General features: G+C 27.1%; 3 protein-coding genes across 3 annotated transcripts; all 3 read right to left on the bottom strand.

Annotated features, from left to right (window-relative positions):
* Nucleotides 1–1,100: 1,100 nt before the first annotated feature.
* Nucleotides 1,101–3,015, bottom strand: LOC111309844 (tetraspanin-6-like). Its single transcript, XM_022908848.2, has 3 exons — nucleotides 2,242–3,015; nucleotides 1,737–2,053; nucleotides 1,101–1,294 (listed from the first exon to the last, which is right to left on the bottom strand). Exons 1-3 carry the CDS (start codon nucleotides 2,731–2,733, stop codon nucleotides 1,255–1,257), a joined length of 849 nt encoding a protein of 282 aa, XP_022764583.1. The 5' UTR covers nucleotides 2,734–3,015; the 3' UTR covers nucleotides 1,101–1,254.
* Nucleotides 3,016–4,976: 1,961 nt separating this feature from the next.
* On the bottom strand, nucleotides 4,977–8,726 carry LOC111309843 (serine carboxypeptidase-like 28). The gene is made up of 8 exons (XM_022908847.2): nucleotides 8,242–8,726; nucleotides 7,975–8,070; nucleotides 7,764–7,856; nucleotides 7,550–7,635; nucleotides 6,975–7,238; nucleotides 5,973–6,100; nucleotides 5,725–5,820; nucleotides 4,977–5,358 (listed from the first exon to the last, which is right to left on the bottom strand). The coding sequence occupies exons 1-8, from the start codon at nucleotides 8,648–8,650 to the stop codon at nucleotides 5,097–5,099; spliced, it is 1,434 nt and encodes a 477-aa protein (XP_022764582.2). The 5' UTR covers nucleotides 8,651–8,726; the 3' UTR covers nucleotides 4,977–5,096.
* A 2,820-nt stretch (nucleotides 8,727–11,546) lies between these two features.
* Nucleotides 11,547–17,138, bottom strand: LOC111309842 (serine carboxypeptidase-like 27). The gene is made up of 9 exons (XM_022908845.2): nucleotides 16,046–17,138; nucleotides 15,868–15,963; nucleotides 15,662–15,754; nucleotides 15,470–15,555; nucleotides 15,125–15,385; nucleotides 13,818–13,945; nucleotides 13,643–13,738; nucleotides 12,287–12,392; nucleotides 11,547–12,015 (listed from the first exon to the last, which is right to left on the bottom strand). The coding sequence occupies exons 1-9, from the start codon at nucleotides 16,407–16,409 to the stop codon at nucleotides 11,875–11,877; spliced, it is 1,371 nt and encodes a 456-aa protein (XP_022764580.2). The 5' UTR covers nucleotides 16,410–17,138; the 3' UTR covers nucleotides 11,547–11,874.
* Between the last annotated feature and the right edge of the window lie 10,220 nt (nucleotides 17,139–27,358).

Genomic DNA, 27,358 nt, shown 5'->3' with positions numbered 1-27,358 from the left:
ATTTCGGTGATTAAAATTTAATTCTTAATAATTTAAATATAAAAAAATGATAACATATTGGGATTTGGGAGTCATATTCCCCTTTAAGAAAATGCATGGGAACATCCCAACACCAATAAATTTTGTCATTTTCAATCAATTTGACCTAACAATTACTGTTACCTGCCTCCTAATTTCTTAATTTGTTCTTTTAATTTGAGGAAAGCCCAAGTGATTGATCCAAATTGCAGACATTTTTGACAAAAAAAAATATGTAGGTAGATATTAAATTGATAAATGAAATTCTAAAAATTCAAAAAAAATGAAAGAAAGAAAAACACTTACCTTGAAAAAAAAAAAAGTAAAATTGTAAATGAATGTATATATTAGCTTTATTTAAAAAAAAAAAAAAAAAAAAAAAAAAAAAAAAGGGCCAATCCTTAACCCCACCCGAAGAATCTTTGATAAGAACAAAAAATACAACTAAGCTTATGTACCCACCAGGTAATGGGGTACATATTGTCTAGTCATGAACCCACTTTATGCATTATAAGTTGCATTAATGTCAAAAGGTAGTATAAAGTGAAAAAACAATACTATGAATAATAATAGGATTAATGTTACAAATGATAATAAAATATTTAATATGATATTTAAATTATAAATTTATTAATTAATTTAATATTTAGAGAATTATTTATTCATTTGAAGCTAATCATGATATAAATAAATATTATCTTAATTAATAGATTCATAATTTAAGTATCATCTAAAAAAATTTTTCAATTTAAATATCAAATTTAATATTATATTATAATTTAAAAATTATTCATAATATTAACAATTAAAATTTTCATATCACGATTAATAAGGTTTTCAACTCTTACTAGAAGGTTAGAAAGAGGCATCTGGTTAAAATAGATGATATATGCTTATAAGATATATTAAAAATAATTAAAAATAAATATAACAAAAAATAGTTTATTAATCTTTTAAAAACACTATCAATATTAAATTTTTGGTTTCAATTATCGAATTTTACTTTTACAATTTTAAATATAAAAAACATAAAATAAGCCATTCTAAAGAAAAAAAAAAAAAGTTAAAGTGAAGCCATGAAGAAGAAAAAAACAGCAACCATAAACTCTGTTAAAAAAAAAAAAGTTGCAATGCCGTACACAGAGAAACAACTGCATTGTCGCTCTTTATAGAACCCATTGGAACATTGACCAATAAAGTTTTAGGGAAGATAGCAAAAAAGGAAAAAAAAAATAGTTAATAAAGCTGTTGTTTTCTGTCATGCCACCATCTCCACCTGCCAAAGAAAAAAATAGAAGAATTAAGCTTTACCATTGATCATTTATTTATGGACCTACTTTAAACTGGGCCCTTCATTTTTTAGAATGAAATGGACCCATAATCATGTTAAGTTCTATTAGGCCCAAAAACAGAATTGTTTATAATAAGAAAAGAAAAATATGATAGATTAAATCCATCAAATTAAATTTTGGACCCAATTCATGAAAAAAAAAAATTATATGGTATGGACAAAACATTCCTAAATTTTTGGACTTTTTTTCCACAAGAAATTTGATTTGTCTTATGTCTAATTTTTTCTACTTTTAATTGACTTGTGATCAGTAAAACACTTTTCTTTTCTCTAATTTACTTTCAAAAATAAATAATAATAATAATAATAAAGAATAGCAATGAAAATTTGGGTTTTTTTTTTTTTTTTATAACGATTGATTACTTACCAATAGTAATCCCATCTTGGTCTAACTTTGGACATCCTGTTTTGGCCATAAGGGTAATCAGTTTCAGCCCTCTTAGTGTTTTGGAAAGCACAGCAACCAATTGAAAAAATCCCAATCAACAGCAGAAGCACGACGATGTTTAGAACTGAGAGTTTATGCCAGTCCCTTCTCACAGATTCAAGCACCCCTGCTTTGCATGAATCACACTCATAGCAAAGCATGGTTGGAGCATTGTTCCATCTGTAGCAATCTGGGTTTTGAGCTACCATTGTCACCACGTTGTAACTGCATGATGTCGGTGGCTTACAGCAACCAGACTAAAGGCATTCAAAAACAATTTATTTCAATAATAATATTAAGTTTTATATTATTCAAAAACCCAAAAAAAAAAAAAACCAAAAAACAAAATCAGAAGAACTATATACCATATATACCACAAACCAAAAGGAAAATTGTTTTGTTAAAAGTATCAAAATTCACAAAAAAAAAAAAATGAAAATCTTACCTGGATTGGGGTCATGTCATTGTTAAGATAATCAAGAGGAGTCCAAAAGGCAATTTTGGCACAAGTCCTGGAATTCAACAAGCAACCCCTGATAGTATTCCAATACTGAGGCTCCTTGATCCTGTTTCTCAACCAAGGCGAATAATCTTCCAACCTATACTCCCTATAAACCCTACCAGGGATTTGCTCTCCACCACCTTGGCTTGTAACCACAATCCCAAATATGGTCAATCCCATCAAAGTTGCAATAATAAACAACATGACAAGCAAATAAACCCAAAGTGCCCAAACCACATGAAAACAAGCTCCAATGAAACCTGCCAATGAAATTATCAATATCACAAAACCTAATACAAGTAATGGGGTTTGAAGGAAATTTTCACAGGTTGTACTACTCTTTGCCATCCATAAACCTGCTCCGATGATCGGTATCGATGCTAACAGTGTGAACAGGTTCAAGAAACCTATCACAGTGTTGCTAAACCTATACATCTTCTTTGTATCTCACTGAATTTTTCTTTTTGGGAGAATTTTTTTTCTTTTGCACCACTTGAAGTGCTCTCTTCTTCTCTACTACTTATTTGTATCTTTATCTTTCTTTTTGGTTTTGCTTCTTTTCTTGTTATATGGTGTCTTCTTCTACCTTTTTCTCTTTTGTTTAATTGGGACATGCGCTAGTTGCTTTGCTTCTCCTTTTTTTTTTTCAAGTTCCTAAAAAGCCTTCAAGAATTCAAAATGTTTATCCTCTTTGCTGATCTTCTATATTTGCTTTTCTCTCTGTGGGTTTGATCACAAACTTTATTTATTTTGATGTGTGCTGAAATGACTAATCTACACTTCTTAGTGACTAAGGAACTTCATTTATTCTTTACAGTTCTGTCTAGAGAATGCCCTTCCACTATGCTGAAAAGGGGGGTATATATTTGGACAAGGAGCCCAAAACCACAAGCTAAATTAATTATTCTATACAATTTGCAACTATCTCATTCATACTTCAGCCTACAAATAAAAAAGTTGATTTCAGGATTGAGAGTATCAAGTTCGAATTCTCGCAGTCCGTTATCAGTAAATGATGTATAAGTTCACAAAATTTCAGAAGATTAATAAATTTTTTTTGAGTTAACAGCTTGTCCTGATCTTAGAAATGAGATATTTTTTCTGCTCTTAAACTTTATTCAACCAAAAAAAAAAAAAAAACTCAATCATAACCCAAAAACAAATGAAACAATAAGCCACAAATGCATAAAAATTTTGTTTAAAATTTTGTAATATAATGTTAAATTTCTTAATTGACCTCATGCATACATAATTAGCAGAAATTATTCATCTCAAATTAATAATTATAATGTCATGCAGCAAAAGAAAATGGTTGCAACTATCAAGAAAATGGGCTAAATATCATATATAGCAAGATAGGGTCAAGTTGACAAGATCGACCTTTGATCTTATCTCATAAATTTAAATTCTTGGAATCGATCTATGACTTTATGGGGTATATTGTCCCTTGAATTAACTCATCAAGACTCGATCAGATGGTTCATCTCCAAAAAGCATATTGAAAAGTTGATTCTGAAATCCTCTCTTCTAGTCCCCAGTAATACTACAGGGTTTCAGAATGAGATTCCAAAGGCATCACCAAAATCCAATTGACAAAAAACAACTGGTTTCGCCAGAAGCATCAATTCATAATGCAAGGCAAGCAAGGAATAATAGATCAGTAGTAACAGGTTAAACAGCTACAATTTTTTCTTATTTTTAATGAAATTATATGTTGAAATTATAATTATAATTATTGAGGTAATTTAGTCTATGTTCACAAATATTTTAATGCAAATAATATCAATTATCATGTGATTTTTTTTTGTATAAAGCTTGACCAAGTTCACAATACAGGATGTGAATTGAACATTAATTAATTAATTAAAATCAAAAGCTTCAAAGATTCTTCTTTCCCATTAAAATAATGTCTGGATAATGCTAGAAATAATTATTTACTAAAATAATGAAAAAAAAAAAAAAACATGCATTTTGGTAAATTACAAATTATGCTTTGAATAAGAAGTTGCTATATATTTGATGAATAGACTCATTTTCAAAGCATGATCAAAACCCATAATTGTGTTTTATCTTAGGTGGAGAAAGAATATTATATATATATATATATATATATATATATATCCATTCTCCTCCATTGACACTTAAATATTAGAAAAAGATTCCACCAAAGTTTCTTATCATTTCTTATCATTCGATATTCTTTTCTACTTGTTGATCACAATGAAAATAATTAGCAATTTTCAATCACTAGAATGATTCTTTGCTTTTTCTTTGCTCATTGCTTACGACATCAATAGTCCATTAGGAGAAAAAATTAGGGGATTATTATTTTACAAATCACTAATGAAGTTTCTAAATTCTATAAATCATAATTAAAATATTGTCACATATTCATCTAATTACAATAAAGTTTTATTATTTTTTTAATATATTTTGATAAAATATATAATAATCCTTCAATTTTGCTTATGTAATTTAAAATTTTCATTGACAATAGATACAATAATTAAAAATTTCATGAACTTAAAACGATAAAGAAATTAAGATTACAAGAAGCAAGTATGAAATTATAAATACATTAATCTAATTAATTTTATTTAATTTATCTGTTACTTTATAACACAACAAATTGAAAAGTAAATATTTTAAATTGTAAGACAAGAAATCACTATGTATAAATAACCCTGAATTGCTTTTTTTCTTTTTTTTGCTGTAATTTTCTGTTAATGGTAGCTATATAAAAACAATTAATCTGTGATGATCAGCTTGATCGTTAACAACAAATTTAACCCTAATTCCTAATCGAAAAGAGATCCTGGTAAGGGCAAATTCATCAAGAAGTACCTAAACAAAACCAAGGCACGTTGAGGCTGTGTCAAAGGGACTTCATGGCCTGCACCCCTCACTGTCACATAGGTCAAACCATTGTAGACTTCTGTCCATCCACCAACCTCTGCTTCATCATCTATCCAAGCATACCAGCTGATGTTGGTTTGGAGCTTCAGTGCTTTAATGGAATATCTGGTTGCAGTCAAAGGCAAAACAGCATCTGTATCTCCACTGTTAAAAAAAAAAAAACAAATTCTGTAATTAGCCTTCAGCTTTTGATTTTCGTTTTACTAAACTCAAATTAGGCTTATTTCTGTAAGAAAATTACAAACAAAAACTTCAATTTACAATTTTTTTTTTTTTTTTTACATAGGAGACAACAGTTTATGAGTTAAAAAAAAAAAAAAACGAAATTTTAAACATATTGAATGTCACCTTTTAAAAATAATTGCATAAATTAACTAAACTAAATTTTAGATTCATTCAATTTACAATTTTAAAAGAGAGAAAAATCGAATCATTTTTTCAAAAAGGAAAGACATACGTGTACTTATCATTAAACTAAATACAGAATTGTTGAATAAGAAGGAAAATTACCTGAAAATCCAAATTCTAATGCCAGATGCAATAAGCCTTTTGATTATAGGAAGCATGGATTTTGGAGAATCAGTCCAGTTTCTCCTAATTGCAGAGCTGCAAATATATATGCCAAAGAAAACTCATCTTAGCCTTCTGAAAAATGGACGGTACATATGTATATATACACTTAATTTAGTGAAATGGAATTTCATTAATCGCAGTGTAGAAATTGACAGGAAAAGGGAAAAAAAATTTGTGGATCAAACCTGCAAGTAGCCCAAGGATAACGAAGGTGAGTAACATTTGCATGAAGAGCCTTCTGCACCCGTCGATTGTTCATATATCTTTTCGTATACATTACTACACATTGATCGTTTCCTCTGTATCTCCATGGCTGATTAACATATACACAGGCTTTGATCATGTTAACAAATATATCTATGTTTCAGTCAAAGGTATCTCAAATTTTGTCTGAGTCTAATCCTCTTCCTAAATAAATGTTTATGTTCAGCTTACATATCGCAAATCTTAGCTATAATAACACTAGTAAATGTCGTAACAATTAAAGATTGAATGTCCATAATTCATGACTTGTTCTTAAGAAGAAATCTTCCAAATTCAATCTAGAATTAAAATTATTCATCAATTGAGTCAAATTCAATTAATTTTTTAAATTATCTATCCAAGATTGGGTTTGATCTCAAAAATTTCTATTCAATTAAAATCCAATCTAAATCAAATGAGACCCACGGATTAAACAAGATAACTCGATCCATTCAAAGACTCAAATTCTAGGAGATGATTATTATATTGGTCCAAATTCCAGACCTTGCCATGATCTATCATCATTAATAAATTAATATAGTCTCAAATCTCGAAGCAATGAAAGCGTGTAAAAAAGATAAACTAAAAAAGGTTTAATGAAAAAGTTGGAACTAGAATTGCGAGTTTTATATTTTAATACAAAAACGATATGAAACTCAGCAAAAACACTTTTCTTGGAATCTAATCCAAAAAAGAAAGGCTTTTATAAACAATCAAATCAGCCCATAGGTGAGGGCTCTATGCAAAAACCGCGAAGCTTACTTTCAATATGATGGATTTTGTTAATCAATATACTTTGATTATTGATTTACAAACATGAATGCATGTTTATGTGGTCCATGTGAACATCGTTCACATGGACATACACTGGACATGAAAAGTGGTTTTAAAATTCATAACACGAAAACAAAAAGGATGGAAGTTAGAATAGAAGAAGAGCTTACCAATGGCAGTTGACCTAAATTACGCTTAAGAGTGGCAGTTCCATTGCATGGAGGGCCATAGATGTTGTAAGGATTGATGTCTCCAAATTCCTCATAAGCACTACTTAGAGCTCTGTTACATCCATCTTTTGGGAATAAGAATGTGTCATTTGAACATGACTTTTTTAGGTCATCGTATGTAGAATCTGATATCAAACCATGGTTCCACCAGTACTCGTATGACCCCATGTTGTCATAATAATCATCCAGTAGAGGATTTCCCAACTGCTCCAAATTCATAATTAAATCAAAAATATATCTAAAATCATGTTCTAAAAACATAGAAAAAAAGAAGTAGTTAAATCTATAATCAAAATCATCTCGTTAACGTTAATTCTTAATATAATAGTTTTTATAGACTTCACAAGCAAAACTTATAAAGTAACACATACTTTTTTGTGATATACATGAATTTTTTAATTTCGTTCTTAGAATTAAAAATTATAATGATAGTGTATTAAAGATGAACGATATCATTAAACTATTGATGTAATTAAAGCGTAAGTTTAAGTTGCTAGCCATGAATTTTGACTGACCAAAAAACCTTTGAAGTTAAGGATGGGATGCTTGACTCCTTTATTGCGGCGGACGATAAGTTGAGATAGCTCAGGAATGTAATGACCTGAAAATTGACAGGATCAAAGAGTTAGGCTATTTTGGAAAAATAAATTAATTTACTAGATAATTAATGCAAAGATTAATATAATTAATCCAAATTAATTATGGGGTTGGTGATGAAATTAGAATAACCTGCATAGCTTTCTCCAGCAATATAGAAAGGCCTGTGCTTGTAATTGGGGAACCTCTCCAACCATTTGATGATAAATGTGTAAGCATCTGCAGCTGCATTTCCATGTAGAATTATAGACTTAGTTAGGGTTAGGTTAACTAATTCTTGACAATTATGTGCTTTTGCGTGACTCTCTTGCATGCCTTGTCTTTAACATTTATACATATGTACCTGTCCTCTTGTCACCAACCGTGTATATATCGGACGATGTATTTGAATAAGAAAATCCGACGCCGGCCGGTGAGTCAAGGAATAGCAAATTAGCCTCTGCAAAAAAAAAATTGTCATTAAAATTAACATTGTCTGGACGTTGCATGACTCTAAAAATATTTATATTAAAGTAAAGCCTTTAAAATTTATGTATCATGAGATTTGAATGTAAATTTTTATATAATTATTTTTTTACTTGAAAATAATGTAGTGCTATATATGCTTTACCTCGATTCCAAGCGTATGGATTCAAATGTAGAGTTTTCCCATTTGATCGTACTCGAAAGGGACCCACTTCCTCGGAGGCCCCATAAGCCACAGATGAACAGCCAGGCCCACCATTGAGCCACAAAACCAATGGCTTTGATGCAGGCTGACTCTTAACAGGGACCTGGATCAACCAATAAAACAGTGCCCGGCCCGCCTTTGGATCAACAGTAATGTAGCCTGAGTATTGAGAGAAGTTCACTTTGGGTGGCTGCCCTGGTAGCTTGATGATCCTATCTCTCTCCTGCTCTTTCCGGTTACCGGCGGCTGCCGCAGCCAAAGATACTTTGCAAAGAAGAAGAAGGCTTCCAATGAACAAAACATAGAGCAAAGAGAAAGAAGAATTCTTAATGTAATGATCTCTCATCATTGAGAACAGAAATGCAAATGCTATGTTCTTTGAAAATGTGAGGTCTAAGACTTTGGGGTTTGGACTCTTAAATCAAGTGTTTCAATTGGTTTGTTCAACTTGTTTTCATTGACTTCAATTAAACTAGTTGGAATTTATTTTTTTTTTTTGTCTAAATCATGTTTTGGGGATCAAACATCAAAATTAGTTGTTTAAATGTGCTTGGGAAGTTTTATAATGGAAGAATTTTTTTTTAATGCATTGATTGGATCACCATCCAAAAAGTCCATTAATATTGGTATCTTGACTTCCATTTAGGCCAAAAAATATAGTTTTTTTTTTTTTCCTTTTGTTCAACCGCACACGATTTCTCCTTAGTCTTTAACATTTTGTTGAACCATTTCAACACCCAAAACATCAATGATTTCTACCACTTTGATGGTTTTGGTTATGGTTTGTTCGTACAACAATTGAAAGCAATTGAACATATTGGATACTAACAATATGGGTTTTTTTTTTTTATATATAAAATGAATAAAGATATTTTTATATTTTACATAAGTTCGATCTTAAAAGTATATTTTTATATTAATATATTTATGATTTTCTTTTTTTAATGCTCCTCGCAATAACAAAACCCAAAGTTTTTAGTAACTATTCGAGGATGATAGACAATGGGGACCAATACAAATAACAATGGATAAAATTTGTAAAATAATACTATAGAAAATGACTTTTGCTTCTAGTGCAAGGTAAAATAGGAAAAATAAATGTTCTTCAATATTAAATTAAGACAATTTAAAAAAAATATTTAAATATATATTTATTGTGTTTTATAAAATTATATGATTTTCACAAAAAAAAAAAGTTTATTATTTGTTGTTAAGTAACATCATTTTTTTTTTACATCAAAAAAATAAAATCTTAATACAAATAAAAAAAAGATAAATTTATTCGAAACTAAGCTTTCGATATTTCTCCGAGCACGTTTAACCTATAAATTAAAAGTTTGAGAATTATATCATGTCAAATTTTATAATTTAGGATTAAAATATCATAGATTAGATATTGTTATATAAATACATAAATTATTTTGATGTGATGTGAAAATCATTTAAATCATATTTAATGTCATAAAGTAATTCATGTTTTAAAAAAAAAAACAAAAAAGAAGTTAATTGCGTGTAAAAATTGCAAAGGCAATAAGATCTAACTGAGCTGGATCAAGATTCAAGATCTGCCGCTCGTTAGTTTGACCAAAGATTGTTTGACTTTTCATAGATGGCATTGATGAACGACGTGCAGTTTCTGATAAGCCGCTAATTCCAACTGGGTCCATGTGGGCTTAATCGTTTCCGTCCAAACAATTCATAAAACCACCGTCGGATTTATTGCTGTTTGACCCCCATGATTTTTTTCCTTTTTTTTTTCCAATAAAGTACAGTTTTCTTGGATCAGACGATAGGGATCCGCTCTCTCGCCTTATCAGACGCCTCATATTTTTGGGTACTTGTTGCTTACGAAATCAATTTCTTTTACAAATTTTTTTTTTTATTTTGAGAATTTGATTTTTTTTTTTAATATGACGCATGTGTACTTACTATTAAATCTAATTTTTAATACAATTATGATTTTTTTTAATTTTTAGTCTATTTTTGAACTCTTTATCGTTATATTTAATTAACTGAAAAATATATTATACATATAAATTATTTCGATTTCAAAATCTCCAAATGTCAATAATAATATCATATCGATTTATCCAAAATTTAAATGATAACTGAAATTAAAAATAAATAATTAAAATAAGTTTTAATGCTTAAATTCATATTTTAATTAAAAATTATGATAAAAAAATCTTCAACAATTATCTATTAAAATTTACATAAAGATATGATTTTTAATTATTTATTTATATGTTATTAATCTATTTATGAATTTTATGAATTTATTGATTTTAATTTTTTAAATTTAATTTTAATTCATTCATTTTTTTTTAAGTGAAACTTCTTGAATTTCACCTAAATCTTCAATTAAGTCTTAACTTTTTAAAATACAAACTAGATTTGGCAAACAAATAAAAGATAGATTGAGTTTCGTTTGTGTGAACACTATTTTGTAAACTACTTCTACGTGACATTTATTTTAAAACTTTTAAGTCATTTTTCAAATGATTTGTTGACATAAAATGATGACATGCATCCATTTAATTACTATAAAAGTTTATTAATTTTCATAAATATACTTTATTAAGGCATATGTCAATCTTTATTTCTTTTTAAAACCTTCACACTGATATATAATTTTTTTTTACAAAAGATATTACAATTTGAGATAAAAAAAAATTATTAAATGTTACCTCTTGAAAACAGATTTTCCTAAACTAACAAACTAATTGACTTTCAATTAGAAGACAAAAGGCATCCAAGAAAAAGAAACCCTGTTTGATTGACCTAAAACAAGTATTGGATTCTCAAAGTTTGGGGAAGGGTAGTTTGAACTGAAAGCCTTATGAAGATCAACTTCCCAACCAAATCTTTATTTAATGTCTCATCAAGACATTAACCATCAATGTTTTGGTTTTGTTTGTTCAGTCAACAACAAAACCACCTAGAAAAGGGATCAAATGGGTAGGAAAAAGAGATTCAATCTGGCTTGAAGGTGTCAATGGATTGAATCAAGCCAGATTGAATCTCTAATAGCTTACTTAAGATTCGACTTAACTCGTCTATTAAACTTTGTTTAATTTCATTACTATTCATAATATTTCGAGTCAAGCTTAAATTCAAAAAATATTGTCTAAGATTTGATTTTAGTTGGGCCAAACCCATGGCCTTTCGAGCCACCTTATCCATGAACAAGTATAGGAAGTAGCATCCGATGATATCTGCCAAGATTTTGGTAATAAAGACAATGATGAAAGAATTAGAAGAGCTTAAACCCTTTTATTAACTATACTATCATTCCAAAAAATTACAGTTCTACCATGCAAGGCAATCGGAACTGAATTGAAGTCCTATAAAGAATAGATTTCATACAAATATTCCACAATTTGGCAGAGTTGTATTCTACTTCATACACCAAATCTCTCTGCATCAAGGAAAAGGAACTGAGTAGGCAAGAATGGAAGGGCACTCGAGAAGAATGCTTTCTTTTTTTATGAATTCTTTTTGTGGCCCGGCATATGAACAATTCTATAACTTTTTTTTTTGGCAGGGAAATGAATAGTAGCACTAACAGGACTTTTAACTTGGCATTGGCTTGTTCTCCAAAAATGATCTGAAAAGAATGAAAGCTTGACGGGGGCGATGGAGTGGAACCTCATGGCCTGCTCCAGTCACTGTCACAAATGTCAGCCCTTTGTATGCTTGGCTCCACCCGCCAACCTGGATTCAGGAAATAAGAAATCCGATCAGATGAGTATTGATTGTGGCATAGGAATAAATAGACCAACTCACTAATAACAGAAACCGGTATGGTACTGTCATGTTATTTGAGGATAATATTGATGATAATAGAACCTCATTTTTCATGATTTTGAGCTCAGCAGAATAACATTCAATGACTGTCTTTGATGATATAATGGCATCAAAAAGTTAAGTAATCGATTTTAGTAGCAACAATTTTCAAACAATGTCTCGGTTTATCAGTACTCACCTTCCCATTGTCATACCAAGGGTACCAATTGGTAATAGTTGCTAGCTTCAAGGCATCAATGGAGTATCGAGTTGCGGTCACAGGAACAACTGCATCAGTGTCTCCACTGGAGAGAGGGTTCAGTCAGATGTCACGTTCATATGCATTTTGCCAAAAAATATGAAAAGCATTAAGACAGTGCCATAAAATCCCATGTAGAAAAATAATACCAGCCTCTTATTCTAGATGGAGATGTAAGCTGTTCAAGCCATCACCACAGGGAACTCAGCTAAAATGAATCCTAATTTTCATATTCCCATTTATAATCCTGCAATCATCCTTTTCTTGGATTCACGACAGATTTCCCGCTATCGTCTACTATTTTACATAGGCTAACTGACTCTCAAACATATTATACTGTTCCTGCAGTTCTACTAATAGTGAACTTGTCTGGACCAGAAGCACTTCATGCTAGAACATAGTATTTTTCTCAATAATCAATTATTTTAGAAAAATTCCACACATTTTTCCCAACCAAATTTCACTACTTAACTTAATAATTAAGATACCGGATAAGAGTAAACTGCGTCATCCTGTTACAAGGAGAATAGACTGGAAGAATAACAGAAAGTTATTTCCACTTTCCAAGTTCATTTTAAAAGTTTGCATCCATAATACTTAGGCCTCCAGATGACCATGGTAGCGCATAGAGAATTGAAATCTAAAATACAAGTTTCAATTGTGAAAAAAAAGAAAAAAGTTAAAATAAATAATAAAACTACCAAAGGAAGGCCGAAGGTGCATCAAATCACAAAGAAAAACCCAGACCAGATGTCGAAACAGAAAAAAGTACAATAAACAAATCGAAGAATTGACTTTAATGAGAGTTGAGACCAGGGACCCTTAGCAAAGTTGCCCTACATCCACATGTGAAAGGTTGAACAATTTCCAGGAAAAAATATGAAACTTTGGGTCTCACCTGCTCATAACTCTCACAGCATCAGAAGACAGGTTTCATTTAAATGCAAGCCCCACCAACTTAGTCAAACAAAGAAAGCTGGGGAATTTTGGTCTGGCTAACATCCTAGAGTGGTAAGAGTCCTTTGGAGGAGCATGAAAAATTTATGAAGGAGTCTAACCATAGCATCGATGATTAACTCTTGGAGTAACAATGATAAAATTTACACTGAAACTTGGTTGAATTCAGTTATGTTAGCATGGGATTAAAGAGGGGGTGGCAGACAACAAAACACAGGAAAGGAAAGAGACAAAAGTAGATTCTTCAACATTTGCAAGTCACAAAATTCTCAATTACTGCTACAATAGATTCCACAATGCTAACTACAGCAACAACAACCAAAAAAAAAAAAAAATTACCTGTATACCCATATCCTCAGACCAGCAGCAATTAGTTCTTTGTATATAGGAAGCATAGAGAGAGGAGCATCCGCCCAGTAATTTCCAACGATATCACTGTAAAACAAAGATTTTGAGAACAATGCTACTAATTATCTAAAAGAAATGATCGAAAATCTATAAAACAATTACCCACCTGCATGTTTGCCAAGAATAAGAAATACCGGTTACATTTGCATGAAGTGCCTTCTGGACTTCTAGGCGATTAAAGTAGACCTTAGAATACCTCTCAGTGCATGGATCATAGGCTCTTGACATCCATGGCTGCATTTAAGTAACAAGACAAGGTCAATTGGGGGATTTGAAAGGAAAAAAAGGACGAAGAATTCCACTCAAACAGTTTGTTAAGTATAAGATGAGATCATATTCATACAGTAATTCAAAGCAAGTTTCATCCAGCCATTGCATTCTTGACAAAGAATCAGCTCAGGAAAAATGCATATCCCAATGAAATTATTACCAGTTATTATAGCAATGCAGATAATAGTTGGAAAGACCGAAAATTTAGCATACAAGGAAAAAAAAGTTTAATGAAAATTCAAGGTTCAACTATTCACATTTGATTATTTGGATCTAAATTGAATGCTTTAGGTACTACGTGCATAACAAATGAGCTTCACACATTACATTGGGAATTCAAGTTTAGTGAAGTTTACTCAAAATGTCCAAATTTTGTAAGCAAAAAGCACCTAATTAGTAGAAGAAAACAGCACAGATAAACAAAAATCTGTGAAGGTAAAACCAACCAAATAAAGACATGAAGTTGTCTCATCACCTCTGCCAATCATCTTATAACTGCAATCCATGGCCATAAAATGTTAAATGTGAATACATGTGCCTCTTTTTATCTTTTATTATCTCTTTATTGAGTGCACCAACTTTAACAGGAGAGTATTATGACTTTCAACAACTGCATTAAGTATCTGAGATGAGACCACAAATTTAATGCCAAGTCCCACTAGAAAACCAATCATAGTATGACAGTTCTCTCAATTTTCAGAAAGATACAAATTCTACTTAATGTGTATAATGAATCACAAATTATCTATATATAAACATCACATGCAGCATATATAACCTGCTTTTTATGTAAATGAGTCAGCTTAACTGCATATTAATATGATCATACACTGGAAATATATGCTTCTTTCAGTCCAAGACTCACCCTTTACAGGATGAGCTATCATCAGAATATTGCATATATATTAAGCATTATGGAAGACATCCAATTAAAACCACGATTCAGAGCTATACTAGTGACAGAAACTAGAAAAGAAACAAGACTGAATGTGAAGATAAGCTTCTAATATATATGGTTTATGTAAATCTATGCCAGGCTACAGATAAAACATTGGTAGAATGACGCAAAGATTCAAAATTGAGATCACTGGAAAAGCCCCATTATTATTGTTCATAGGGGAAAAAAGATTGATGAAAACTTACATAATGACCCCTAGTGTTGTGTCTTAAAGTTGCGGTATCCTTGCAGGGTTGTGTGAAGATGCTATATGGATCAATGTTTCCTTGTTCGACTTCAGCAACTTTGAGAGCATTCATGCATTGCAAGGATGGATGCATAGAGGATCCCAAGTCACAGGCAACTCGCAAACTTCTATACGTTGAATCAGATATCAAACCATGAGTCCACCAGTACTCAAATGTGCCAACAAAATCATGGTAGTCATCAGTGACAGCATTTCCAACCTATTAATAACAGAATAAAACAGAAATCATTTGCCATTAATAATTGAAATTGCAACTGTGTAATAAAAAATTTTCTTTTCTCACCAAAAATCCCTTGAAATTGATGACAGGATTCTGAACCCCTTTATTTCTTTCATAAACAATTTGAGACAATTGAGGAACATAATGACCTGAAAGTAATTTACCAAAAACATAGTCCTTTAGTTTTAACCTGCAGCCCTCCAGGCTCCAACCAAGAAGAAAATATTACAGCCAAAACTGGGATTGAAGTAACACCTGCATAACTTTCTCCAGCAATGTAGAAATCTCTATGCTTGTATTGTGGGAACCTTTCAAGCCAATTAATCAAAAAAGCATATGCATCTTCAGCTGCAAATTTACAACAGACAGATTCCAAACAACATCTAAAGATATCAAAATTCACTCTTTTAGAATCTAAAGCATCAGAATTCATGTACCGAGCACCTCATCAAATAAGTTACCAGTTCTCCTGTCACCGGCTGTGTATAAATCTGATGTCGTGTTTGTGTATGAAAAGCCAACTCCAGCTGGAGATTCAAGGAATAGCATATTTGCCACTGACAACAATTCGAAGTAGACAATCTTAAATGAAATTCAGACAGGACGCAAGTGGAAGAAATATCATAGAAGAAGACTTACAATTATTCCAAGCATAATGATTCAAGTAAAGGGTCTTTCCATCAGGCATAATGCGAAAAGGACCAATCTCTTCAGCTGCTCCATAAGCAACAGAAGAGCAACCAGGTCCTCCATTGAGCCACAAAACAAGTGGTCTTGTCTCAGGTCTACGATTTACTGGTGACTCAATCAACCAGTAAAATAATGCCCTTCCAGCTTGTTCATTTACTGTCACATATCCTGAATACTGATTAAATTCAACATTCTTTGGCTGTCCAGGTAACTCGGTGATTTTATCCAAATTTTGATCTCCAAAAGAAGAACAAAAACAAGTACGGCAAATTGAAAGAACAAAAGAAAAAACAATGAACCTTAACTGAGCCATGAATCAACCAATCAAGAAGTCACAAAAACAAGCAAAACCCAGAATCACAAATCCAAAAACACTTCCGGGTTTTCAAAGATGGAAATTTTGGTGAATCCTAGAACATGAGTAAAAATGTAAACTTGAACTGTAACCAATCAAGGAGAAACAAAAGAAAAAATCTATGGGTTTTCAAAGACGGAACCTTTTGCAAATCCTAGAAAATGGGGTTTAGTAAAAATGTAAAACTTGAACTGAAAAAATGAGAGAGACAGAGAAAATGACTAGTCAAATGACACAATGAAAGTACAAAACAGACAAAACAAAACATAAACTCAGGAACAACAATAATAAATAAAAAAAAATCACTTTGAAGCCTGCTCAAGGAACTTAACCCACAGAGTTAAACATGAGACTATTAAGAGCAAACTAGACTAAACTAACAGTAATAGGAAACAAAACTCAAGAAACCCAGATCCCAAAGTTTCTCCTGGATTTCCCAAAGAATCCTTATAAGTCAAGAGTAGTGCTGACATTTATAGCATTTAATTTTCACAATCTCCATTTATTGTGATTAGTTGTCATGAGGTGTAAAAATATATATGAAACCATTTAACCATGCAATTGGTTTTTTTTTTTTTTTTTGGCTCTTTATTGTTCTTGTTAGCCTGTTGATTAGATTCAAATGAATGCTTTGAATTTTGTTCTTTTTCTTTTCTTTCAATTTTTTTTTTTGGTTGTCTCACTCTCAGGCAATTCAGATCTCACCCCAACAAGTAACGGTGCACATGGGATTGTTCCAAGTTTCCATTTTTTTTTTTATTGCAAAGTTCCAATCTTTAATTTGAACACTGGAAAAAAAAAAAAATTTGCTGTTACCAAATTTTGGAACAATTTAAAAGGACAAAATAATTTATAGTCTGCAAAATATTTAAATTTGAATCTCACGATTTTTTATTGAAAGATGATTTATAAATTTAAAAAAATTTTAAAAAATAAAAAAATTCATAAATCTTTTACAAGTTGATAATTTATTTTAATCTAAGTAACCTCTCTTATTCCTAGATTTTACTGAACCAAAAAAAAAAAAAGGTTTTAAATTGAATCTTGAAAATTTTGAAGGCGAGCTGGTTTTTTTTTATTATTTTTTTGAGAACCTAATTAAAAAGTGCAAGTACTAGTACAGAGATTATGAGTAGCCTTAGAATATTCTAAAGCATGCAAATGACTAAAGATGGAAAAGTCGAAGTTGCTTTGTTCTTTATGTTTATTTTTTTGGTAAATTCTTGCTAGTGGTTGTTTCTGGTGGCCCATGAAATTTAGTATTACAAAGTAAAATCAATATTTTCTCCTTTATATTAAACTTATAAAGTTTATATTCTTCAATTATTTTTTGAAAAATAAAATATGCAATACATCTAACTTTTTCCCTTTATAATTAAAATTTATATAAATATAATCTTTTTTTAATACATCTAATTCTTTCATCAAATCATTTTAAAAATTCATTTTTCACATAAATTAAACTCTGATTAATAATTAAAAAAACCCATATCTTTATCATTTGAACTAATTTTTATGAGTAAATGTGAATGGTATTATTGAATGTATAAATAATTAGTGATAAAGAATGCTAATAAAATATATTTTACACCTATTTTTGTAAAAAAAAATAGTAATTTTTTTTCTTCCACAACCATGTACCTTTTGATTAATTCATTTAAATATGCTACGGAAAAGTTTCACACTTATACCCATCATGCCAACTTATCAAATTTTTTTGTTAAAATTAAGTTATTTTATTTATCATTTTGTATGAACCCTAAAGTAAATATGAATGTAAGATATGCACATGAGTTGAGTGCTGGAAATTCAAGCTTTTGGGATAATTAAAATAAATGAAAAAGGTGAAAAGCTTTTAATTTGAATCTAATGAACATGATGGGGAAAAGTTGATTTAGGGTTAACAAATGCTCCAATCATTTTTTTTTAATAAACTGGATAAGAGTTTTTAAATTAGAATATGTCTCTATCACTCTTAAAACAAAGAGACAAAATTGCTTTAAAATATTGTATTTTGGAATACAACAATAATTGATGAAATAATTAGTACATAATACAAGATTGATGAAGTTTCAAAGTCAATAATCTTTGCATATTTATTGTAAATGATAGCAATAATAATTTGGTTTAGATCAGATTTGATTTGAATTTTTTTATATATTATATAATATTATAAAATTTTAAATTTAAATTTAAATTCAAACATTTATTTAATTTAAACTAAATCAAATTTTATTGGTTTGATTTGATTATATTTATTGATTTTTAATTTTTTTAATAATTATATATTATTTTAATATGTTTAAATAAATTTTGATATAAAATTATTAGTTTATTTTATTTAAAATTAAAAATATATATAATTAGATTTGATTATTTTTTTTTATTTTTTACTTTTTGATTTTAAATTCAATTTAAAATTAATATATATTTAATATCTTACTTTAATTTAAATAAAAAAAATTTGAATCAAATACTAAATTTTAAATCGATTTTGAAAAAAAAATTTTTGTCGCTTCTAGCTGCCGGCACAACAACCGGAAAATTTTGATTTGCTAACTGTTAGGGGCAGAAGCAGGCGACGACCCACATGTTCCTGCACAACGGTTCGGTCTGGTCGGTTTTACACCTCAGTTTCGAACTTGGAAACCCTCTGTCCAATGGATCAACCATGAGACATGGGGAAATTGGGCCCGCGACAAAGAAAAGACCCACTGGAAAAAGGAGCCCTCTCATCTCGAATTTGCATCGCATTTCCATTTGTGGAAATCTATGAATTAAATTGTTGGAAGGGTTCGCCGATAAATGGCTGCAGCCCGACCCGAACATATCGAAACTGCATGATAGTTTTTTTTTTTTTTCTTGAGTACAAGTGATGAGTGGATGGGAAGGTTCTGAACGAGACCTTAATGTCCCCTCTTTGACGCTTCTAGATAATTATAACACAAGATAGGAGACTTTTTTTTAAAAAAGGTTTTAATTGATAGAAACTGCTAAGTCAATTGTATTATTTGAATTTATTAAAAATTATATTAAAATAATATATAATAAAAATTTTAATTCAATTCAATTTAAATTAAATTAATTTCAAAAAATAATTTTATTTAAATTTAAATAAAATTTTTAAAAATTTAAATCAAATTTGATCAAAATTAATATCACTCTTACTAAGGAAGATATTTTTGTTATAAGGAAAGTAATGATTGGCAAAACAAAGCAGCAAAAAAGGAAAGTTATGATGGGCATATGCATAGAAAAGAAGTTTACAGTGATCAATTGGCAAACAATAAAACAAGAACAAGAAGGACCTACCATGTTGAGAACCTTTGGAAAGTGAAGATGGAAAATGATGGCTTTCGTATGGGCCAAAACATCATGCCATGCTCCAACCTAAGCTTATGTGATTTCATTCATGTCAGCATTTTGTTTTGAAAAAAAAAAAGTGAAATTCATTTGGCATGACATTAAAATTTTGCTAAAATTTAACCCTTACTTTATTTTATTTGATGTTTGATTTTATCATCTTAATAACAAAAAGAGTTAAGTTTTAATTTTATTTCATAAGTAAACACTTGAGTCAGCTATAAGTTAGATTTTTTTTTATAAAATAAATCATAATTTGAAGATAAAAATATGTTAAAATTTGAATATCAAATCTATTGAATAGTATTTTTAATTGCATGAATTAATTTAATTAAGCTTTTAGCTTAAGCTATATTTTCTTGTTCATAAAGGTTTTTTTTAATTATTTTAAATTTTATTTTATGAAATATACACAAAGTACTGTATCGGTTTTTTTCTATTTTTACATCATATATAATATTATATTACATAATATAAAAGTATCCGATAAATATTACTTACATGAATGCTTATGTGGATAGTTTTGCCATTTGACACATAAGAAATTACTTAAAAATTTTGCTTACATGGATATTTACATTGATAACTTTTAAATTGTTAACAACAAATTTAACTTAAATATATTATCATTTTAAATTAAATGAATTTTGTAATAATCTATAAATATATTTTTAAAATTTAAGATTTTCAAATGTAATAGTACATTATCTTTTTAAGTTTTTTTTTTTTTTGACATATAAGAAATTACTCAGTAAATTTGCTTTTTTTGTATCCTATGTAAATAATTTTTAAATTGTTGGCAACAAAATTTAATTTAAATATATTATATTTCTAAATAAATTTCATAATAATCTATATATATTTTTAAATTTAAAATTTTCAAATGTAATGATATATTATCTCTTAAAATATATTTTTTAATAATCATATATATATATATATATATATTACAAGGTATGTTGCCAGATAAACATGTAGATGTAGATCTCTATATGGATAACTTATTTTTATGATATGTAGGATATATTTCAAATTCAAATAAAAAGTTTATATTTATTTTTAAAATTTAAAAAATCTAAAATAGACATCCAATCTAATACACATTACAATCACAAATCAATCTACAAATATTTTTTTAAAATTTAAAATTTTTAAATATAATTTTATTTTCATAAATTTCTTTATAATTATCTTTATTATTTGATTTTTTAAATTAAAAAAATACACATATCTATTATATATTACTTTTAAATTCAAAAAATAGTTAGTAATTCTAAAGTCATCTATGCCTCATATTTGTCATTCAAAATTCCTATATATAGATAGTGTATCTTTCATCATTTTTTTTTTTTATTATTTTGCAACTTTGCTTTGAAATGTATATTACTATTGTGATTTTATTCTTAAAAGATCTTTTTTTTTTTTCAATTTATTTATTATTTTGACATGCATCTGCTAAATATTTTCATGTTTTATTCAATAATTTAATCAAGATCGTGAAAATATGTAAGTACTTTTTATGAATATATTTTTTAAATAATATACTTTGTTCTTCTTAAAAAATAATTTTATCTACGTTAATTTTTTCATATATATTTTCTTATCTTTTAAATTTTTTTAACATTTTGATTAAGATTATAATAGTAATGATATGTCAAATAATTTTTATAAAATTAATTACCTTTTTATTCAGAATTTCAGAATAAAATTAGCACGAGAAATGATTTTTCAAAAACTCCAATAGTAATAAGGTCAACAAGTAAGCATACAATATGATAAAATCAAAAGTAAATTCAATTCATCATCTTTTTATTTTACTTATTTATTATGATATTTAAAATAATAAAAATAAGCATAAATCTAATTTGTTTTTATGAATACATACTTAAATAAAATAAAATTAATTCATGTATCACACGAGTTATAAATTAGTTGTTATATATATTTTAGATATTTTTTTTATTATTCTAAGTATTTCTATCTTTCCCTTTGAATTTCCAAGGCACTCCACTATTTTCGGGCTTTATTATACACTAACGGGCATACGAACTGGAATCAATTGGCCTCTATGACAAGCTCCATATTCACAAAACGCTAACTCAATAAAAAAATTAGAGTAAAAAAATACCTTAAACTATAATTTAATAATTATTTAAATTTTTAACATTTTATTATAATTAATTAAACTTTTACTTTTCTATTTCAATTCAATTAAAGTATTAAATGGACGAAATTTAGTCACATGATAAAATTTAATCAATTAATACCTAAACTATGGTTAATTAAATTTTTTTATAAATCTTTGTAAGAAAGGGACAGAAAAATTAGAGAAAAATATAAAGGTTTTTTTTTTTTAATTTTTACATATATTAATTACTACATGTGTCAAAATTTCATTTATTTTATTGATTTCACATGAAAATTTATCTTAATTAGTAAAAAATTTTAATAATGTTAATTTTTTCATCTAAATAAGAGTTTGATTGAATACAAATAAATATTAAAAAGATTAATTGATTGCAATATAGATTAGGGATTTTTTATACCCTTTAGCCAAAAAAAAAATAGAGAACAAATTTTTTTTGCTTTGGTTTATAAGTAGTAACCAGTAATAAGAAAAACCAAAACAATATAAAAGCACAATTTCATGGTCTAAACTCCTCTAATTTTGTCTATCTATTATAAATTTTTTTTCTTAAAAGTCCTTGGGTTATTTTATTTTTAATTTTGGAAATAGCTAATCAATTTTGGTTCTTTTAATTGGGATACATACACCCAACATTGGAAAAAAGAGTTAAATACATATTTGACCCATAAATTATATATTTTTTATCAATCTGATATCTAAAGAATAGAAATTGACAATTGGGTACTTGAACTTATATTCTATCAAGAATTATGGTCGTTTGGACTAACACCATTAGTTACATAGCTGACATGCCCAAAACATCCAGTAAACTTATGATAGATGACAAAAATATCTAATCATCACCACATAATCTATTTGCCATGTCAACATAAAAATAAATTTAAAAAATTTAGTTTTATTCAAAATTATAAAAAAAGAAAAATTCATTAAAAAAAAAAAAGAAAAGAGAAAGAATCAGGGAAAGAGAAAAGGAATTGAGGGAAGGGGAAAAGAGGGGAAGGGTAAATCAGCGCTAAGAATTAGTCAGCCAAGGTGGACTGAGTTGATTCGTTGTAGTTTGGATGAATCGAGCCCAATCCACCTTGGGTCGAACAGTTTTCGACAGTTCCCCCCTCCCCCATTTCCCATCATTCCCCCCTTTCTACCCTTCCCTTCACTCCCGCTTTCTCTCTCCCTAAATCTTTCTTTTCTCCTTTTTTTTTTTTTTAATTTTCTTTCTTTTTTGAATTTTAAAAAATATAATTTATTTTTTTAAAATTCTAAATTTAAAAATTTTAACTTATTTTTTCATTTTTTATTTTGATTTTTTTTGGATTTTCCTATTTTTTATTGTTTTTAAAATTTTTTAATAAAATATGTTTTTCTCATGCTAACATGATCATAATAATATAATACTCTTACCACGTAATATGATTTTATTGGATATCCATATCATCTTAGTAAAATAATTAATGAATATAGGTAAGTACTAAAATGTTTAACAAAATTAAAATTCGAATACTTGATTGCTAATTTTTTATTTTTAGATATCAAAACTAACAGAAATTATATATTATTGAGGTCAAATATGTATTTTATAAAAAAAAAATGCTTATCTTAGAAAAATATAGCCCTAACTCAAATAGTAGGATTCAAGTCCTTACTTTTATTTTTTTATTTTTTATATAAAAAGTCATGAAATGGAGATAAGAAAAAAATATTATATATGTTAAAATTTTAAATTTAATGAATGCCACCATCTAAAAATAATTACATAAATTAATTCAGCTAAATTTTGAATTCTTTTTTTTATTTAAATATATTATTAGGTATAATGCTTTTAAAAAGCAAATTAAACCCTAATTCTAACCCATTTGTATAACTCTTTTCTTTTCATTTTTTTAGAATGAATCTAAATAAATTCATAGATGTGAAAAAAAGAGTGCGTTGTATAGATAAGGTACTAATTTTTACTTTCATTAATAATTTATTAATAATAATAATTATTATTAATTATTTTTTTATTAGAATAAATGGTAAGAACTTCCTTATACTTTAGTAAATTTTACAATATAATTGTTTAACTTAAAATATATTTTAAAATTTGTTATTGCAAATTTAAAAAAAAATCATTATTGGAGATTTTTCAGTGATCATTTTTATTATTAACTCTATTGCTTTAACTATTAAAATAACATGTAAAACAAATAAATATATGTAAATAAAATTTAAAAAATGTATTTATGGAGTTAAAATGTTTGGAAAAAAATGAAATAAAATTAAACTGCACAAATTTTGAATTTAGGTTTATTTACATAAAATAGACTAAAGATCAACTTTGAGTTTATTTATTTAAAATGAATTAAGCTTTTGCAACAAATTTTTTAATGGTTTATTTTAATCTAAGAAACAAAACCCAATCCATTTAATTTTTTTCAAAATTAAATTTAACTAATAAAATCACGGTTTATTATCTTTTCAAAATTAATCAAAATAAAATATGATAACAGAAAATTTGATAAAACGAAAAGGAAAATGATTTTTTTAAAAATTGTATTTTTTTTAATAAAATTTTAGGGTAAATAAATTATCTTAGGTCAATACAAGATGTACTATATTTGATAACTTAAAATAAGTAATTGTAAGTCATATATTGGAGATGATCCCAACAAACGGTCACTGATATGACTCAAACTCAAAATTTTTTTATCGAAAATGACAAACCTTAATCAATTGAACTAATCACTTGTTGGTAAAAAATTATAGTTATTTGTTTAATACATTTATTTTACATATTTAAATAAATTTTTATTGCATTTTGTTAATGTAAATGATAAAAAGTAATGTAAATGATAAAATTTTCATTGTATTTTTAATTTTCTTGTTCTTGAATAAAAAGTAATGTAATTGAAATATAGATCCACTTTCACTAATAAAAGTGTTATATTTTTTAAATTATTGGATCAATATTAAATGTATGACTAATTTAGATTAAAAATTCCTTTTTATGAAATATGTTGTTAATAAAATGATAAATTTTTAACAAATTTTTTTTTTAATATTACTAATGATTCTTGAATTATAATAAAATATTTAATATAATACTTAAAATTTAAAATATTTAATGCGATTCTTAAATTATGAATCTATTAATTAATATTATACTTACTTTTAATATAATTAATTTCAATAATGATACATGAAGAATAAAAATTTTTTTAAATATTATATTAATTAATAAATTTATAATTAAAATAATATATTTGAGATTTTTAAAATTAAAATATTACGTTAAATATTTTATTATAATTTAACAAAATTTATGACATTAACTTTATTTAAAATTTAACTAAATTTAAGTGTAACGAAAATTTAAATATTATCTTATAGTTTAGAATTAAAGAGATGGTTAAGAAATAGATAGGTCAAAAACTGGTAGAGAATACAAAGTACAAACACAATAATAATGGCGTCTTTCCTACAACATTACTTTTTCTCGCATTCTTTTGTAATCTTTGACTTTCACTTTGTTTGGGATCATTTCGATTCCACTGCAGGGAGATTGAGTAGCGATATGCACCACTTTTTTACTTGTGTCATAAATTTTTATATATTTTTTTATTTTTAAGAATCTAATTTTTTTAATAGTATTTAATAGAATTTAGTTTTTATAATATTATTTTTTTAAAATTTTATTTTAATCCTTAACAATGCACAAGATTAAATTTCTTAAAAAATAATATTTTAGGGATTAAATTTTTTAAAAATAAAAAATAAGTACACAATATTATAATAAAATAAGATAATACTATAGGGACTATTGTTATATTTAGTATACAAAATTATGATAAAATATGACATGATAAGATAATATTATAAATATGATTAAATTAAATAATATCATCTTATATTATGTTTGATGTGTGTAAGGATTAAGATAATATAATTTATTTATTAATCAAAATTATTTTTATTTATTAGTCAAAATTATCTTTTTTTAAAGTTTATATAATTTAAATTATTAATGTCATTTTTAATGGTATATAAATTTAATCCCATTGATTAAAAATAATCTCTTACTTAAGGATAGAGTTATCCTATTGGTATAGGATATTTAATCTCTTCAATAATCTAATTTTTTTATTTAAGTACTTAATAAACATGTGATAGAATGATTATTATCTTATCCTTCAACTAATCTTATGTACCAAATATAGCTTAAATTCCTAAAAATTGAAAAGTACATAGACCTATGATATATTTTAATTGATTTAATATAATAAATACATTTTTTATTATATGATAAATTAATAAGTAAACAAGTTCTACTATTATATAATAAATAAATAATATATATTAATATTTTGATTGAAAATAAATAAAAATTTAAGATTTTAAATGTTATAAATAATATTAAAATATACATAAAATTTTTTATTAATAACTTTTAGAATAGTCTTTAATGGTCGTTTTTTATTCTCACCTCCTTGTCATCGTTGTTTTGTTATCTAAACTCATATTTCACTAATGATTTTAATCTCACCGTTATAGTATTCAATTTTATTGTTATAATAATTAATCTCAGCACCATTGCTGTTTTTAATTTTACTTAAGCTAATTTCATTACCTATCTAAATGGACCATTAATCAACAGTTGAAAAACTACTGTCAATCTGTCATATTATATTATAATGGTTTGCCTTTCCATGAAAACATTTGGAACTTGCCTATCATTATAGGTAATAAAGGTTCATATTAGATCGAATTTAGTTTAAATTTTTTGGATAATGCATAAAATTATAAATTTTTAAAATTTGATCTGAATTTGAACCAAACTTCTATATGATCAAATCTTATTCAAATGAATTCTACTAGTTCTTATCAATTTTTAAAATTTATTTTTATATATTATTTTAATATATTTAAATAAATATAGGTATAAAATAATTATTTTTATTTTATAAAAATTTAAAATACATATAAAAGTTAATAAAAATAAATAATTCAATTTTGTTCGATTTTTTTTTTATTTTCACTTCTCAATTTAAAATCCTATTCAAATTTAATATATACATTTAATATATGATCTTAATCAAAACTAAATAAAAAAAATAAACCTAACCAAATACTATGATTTCAAATTAATTTTTTTTTTCAATTTTTTGTTCACCTCTATAGAGAAATCTTTTTTTTTTTTTAAGAAAAGATTAGGATGAAGAATGCTTCCCATGTTAAGGTTAAAGTAGATAGTAGGTTTTAAAATAATTATATTAAATTTACAAATCCCTCATTAAAATATATTATTAATAATAAAATTAAAACTTAAATCTTATAAATAAAATATTCCAACCATATTAACTCAAACTACTCTACTCCCCTTCTCCAACTTCACTTTCTAAAAGTTGAAATAATAAAC

Source organism: Durio zibethinus, chromosome 19 (genome assembly GCF_047325235.1).
Source record: "Durio zibethinus cultivar Kanyao isolate XHJ-2024 chromosome 19, ASM4732523v1, whole genome shotgun sequence".
Taxonomy (NCBI): domain Eukaryota; kingdom Viridiplantae; phylum Streptophyta; class Magnoliopsida; order Malvales; family Malvaceae; genus Durio; species Durio zibethinus.
Note: the sequence above shows the minus strand (reverse complement) of the source record. Positions and strands in the feature narration are given on the sequence as shown.

What these genes read in the sequence shown, in the direction of transcription:
- LOC111309842 (XM_022908845.2), bottom strand. Translation starts at nt 16,409, where the DNA reads ATGGCTCAGTTAAGGTTCATTGTTTTTTCTTTTGTTCTTTCAATTTGC. An exon ending in AGCCGGTGACAGGAGAACTG is followed by an intron (nt 15,755 to 15,867) that starts GTAACTTATTTG and finishes GTAAATTTGCAG; the next exon opens with CTGAAGATGCATATGCTTTT. An exon ending in TGCTGGAGAAAGTTATGCAG is followed by an intron (nt 15,556 to 15,661) that starts GTGTTACTTCAA and finishes AATTACTTTCAG; the next exon opens with GTCATTATGTTCCTCAATTG.
- LOC111309843 (XM_022908847.2), bottom strand. Translation starts at nt 8,650, where the DNA reads ATGATGAGAGATCATTACATTAAGAATTCTTCTTTCTCTTTGCTCTAT. An exon ending in GGTTGGTGACAAGAGGACAG is followed by an intron (nt 7,857 to 7,974) that starts GTACATATGTAT and finishes ATGGAAATGCAG; the next exon opens with CTGCAGATGCTTACACATTT. An exon ending in TGCTGGAGAAAGCTATGCAG is followed by an intron (nt 7,636 to 7,763) that starts GTTATTCTAATT and finishes GTCAATTTTCAG; the next exon opens with GTCATTACATTCCTGAGCTA.
- LOC111309844 (XM_022908848.2), bottom strand. Translation starts at nt 2,733, where the DNA reads ATGTATAGGTTTAGCAACACTGTGATAGGTTTCTTGAACCTGTTCACA. An exon ending in ATGACATGACCCCAATCCAG is followed by an intron (nt 2,054 to 2,241) that starts GTAAGATTTTCA and finishes GAATGCCTTTAG; the next exon opens with TCTGGTTGCTGTAAGCCACC. An exon ending in CCAAGATGGGATTACTATTG is followed by an intron (nt 1,295 to 1,736) that starts GTAAGTAATCAA and finishes TTTCTTTGGCAG; the next exon opens with GTGGAGATGGTGGCATGACA.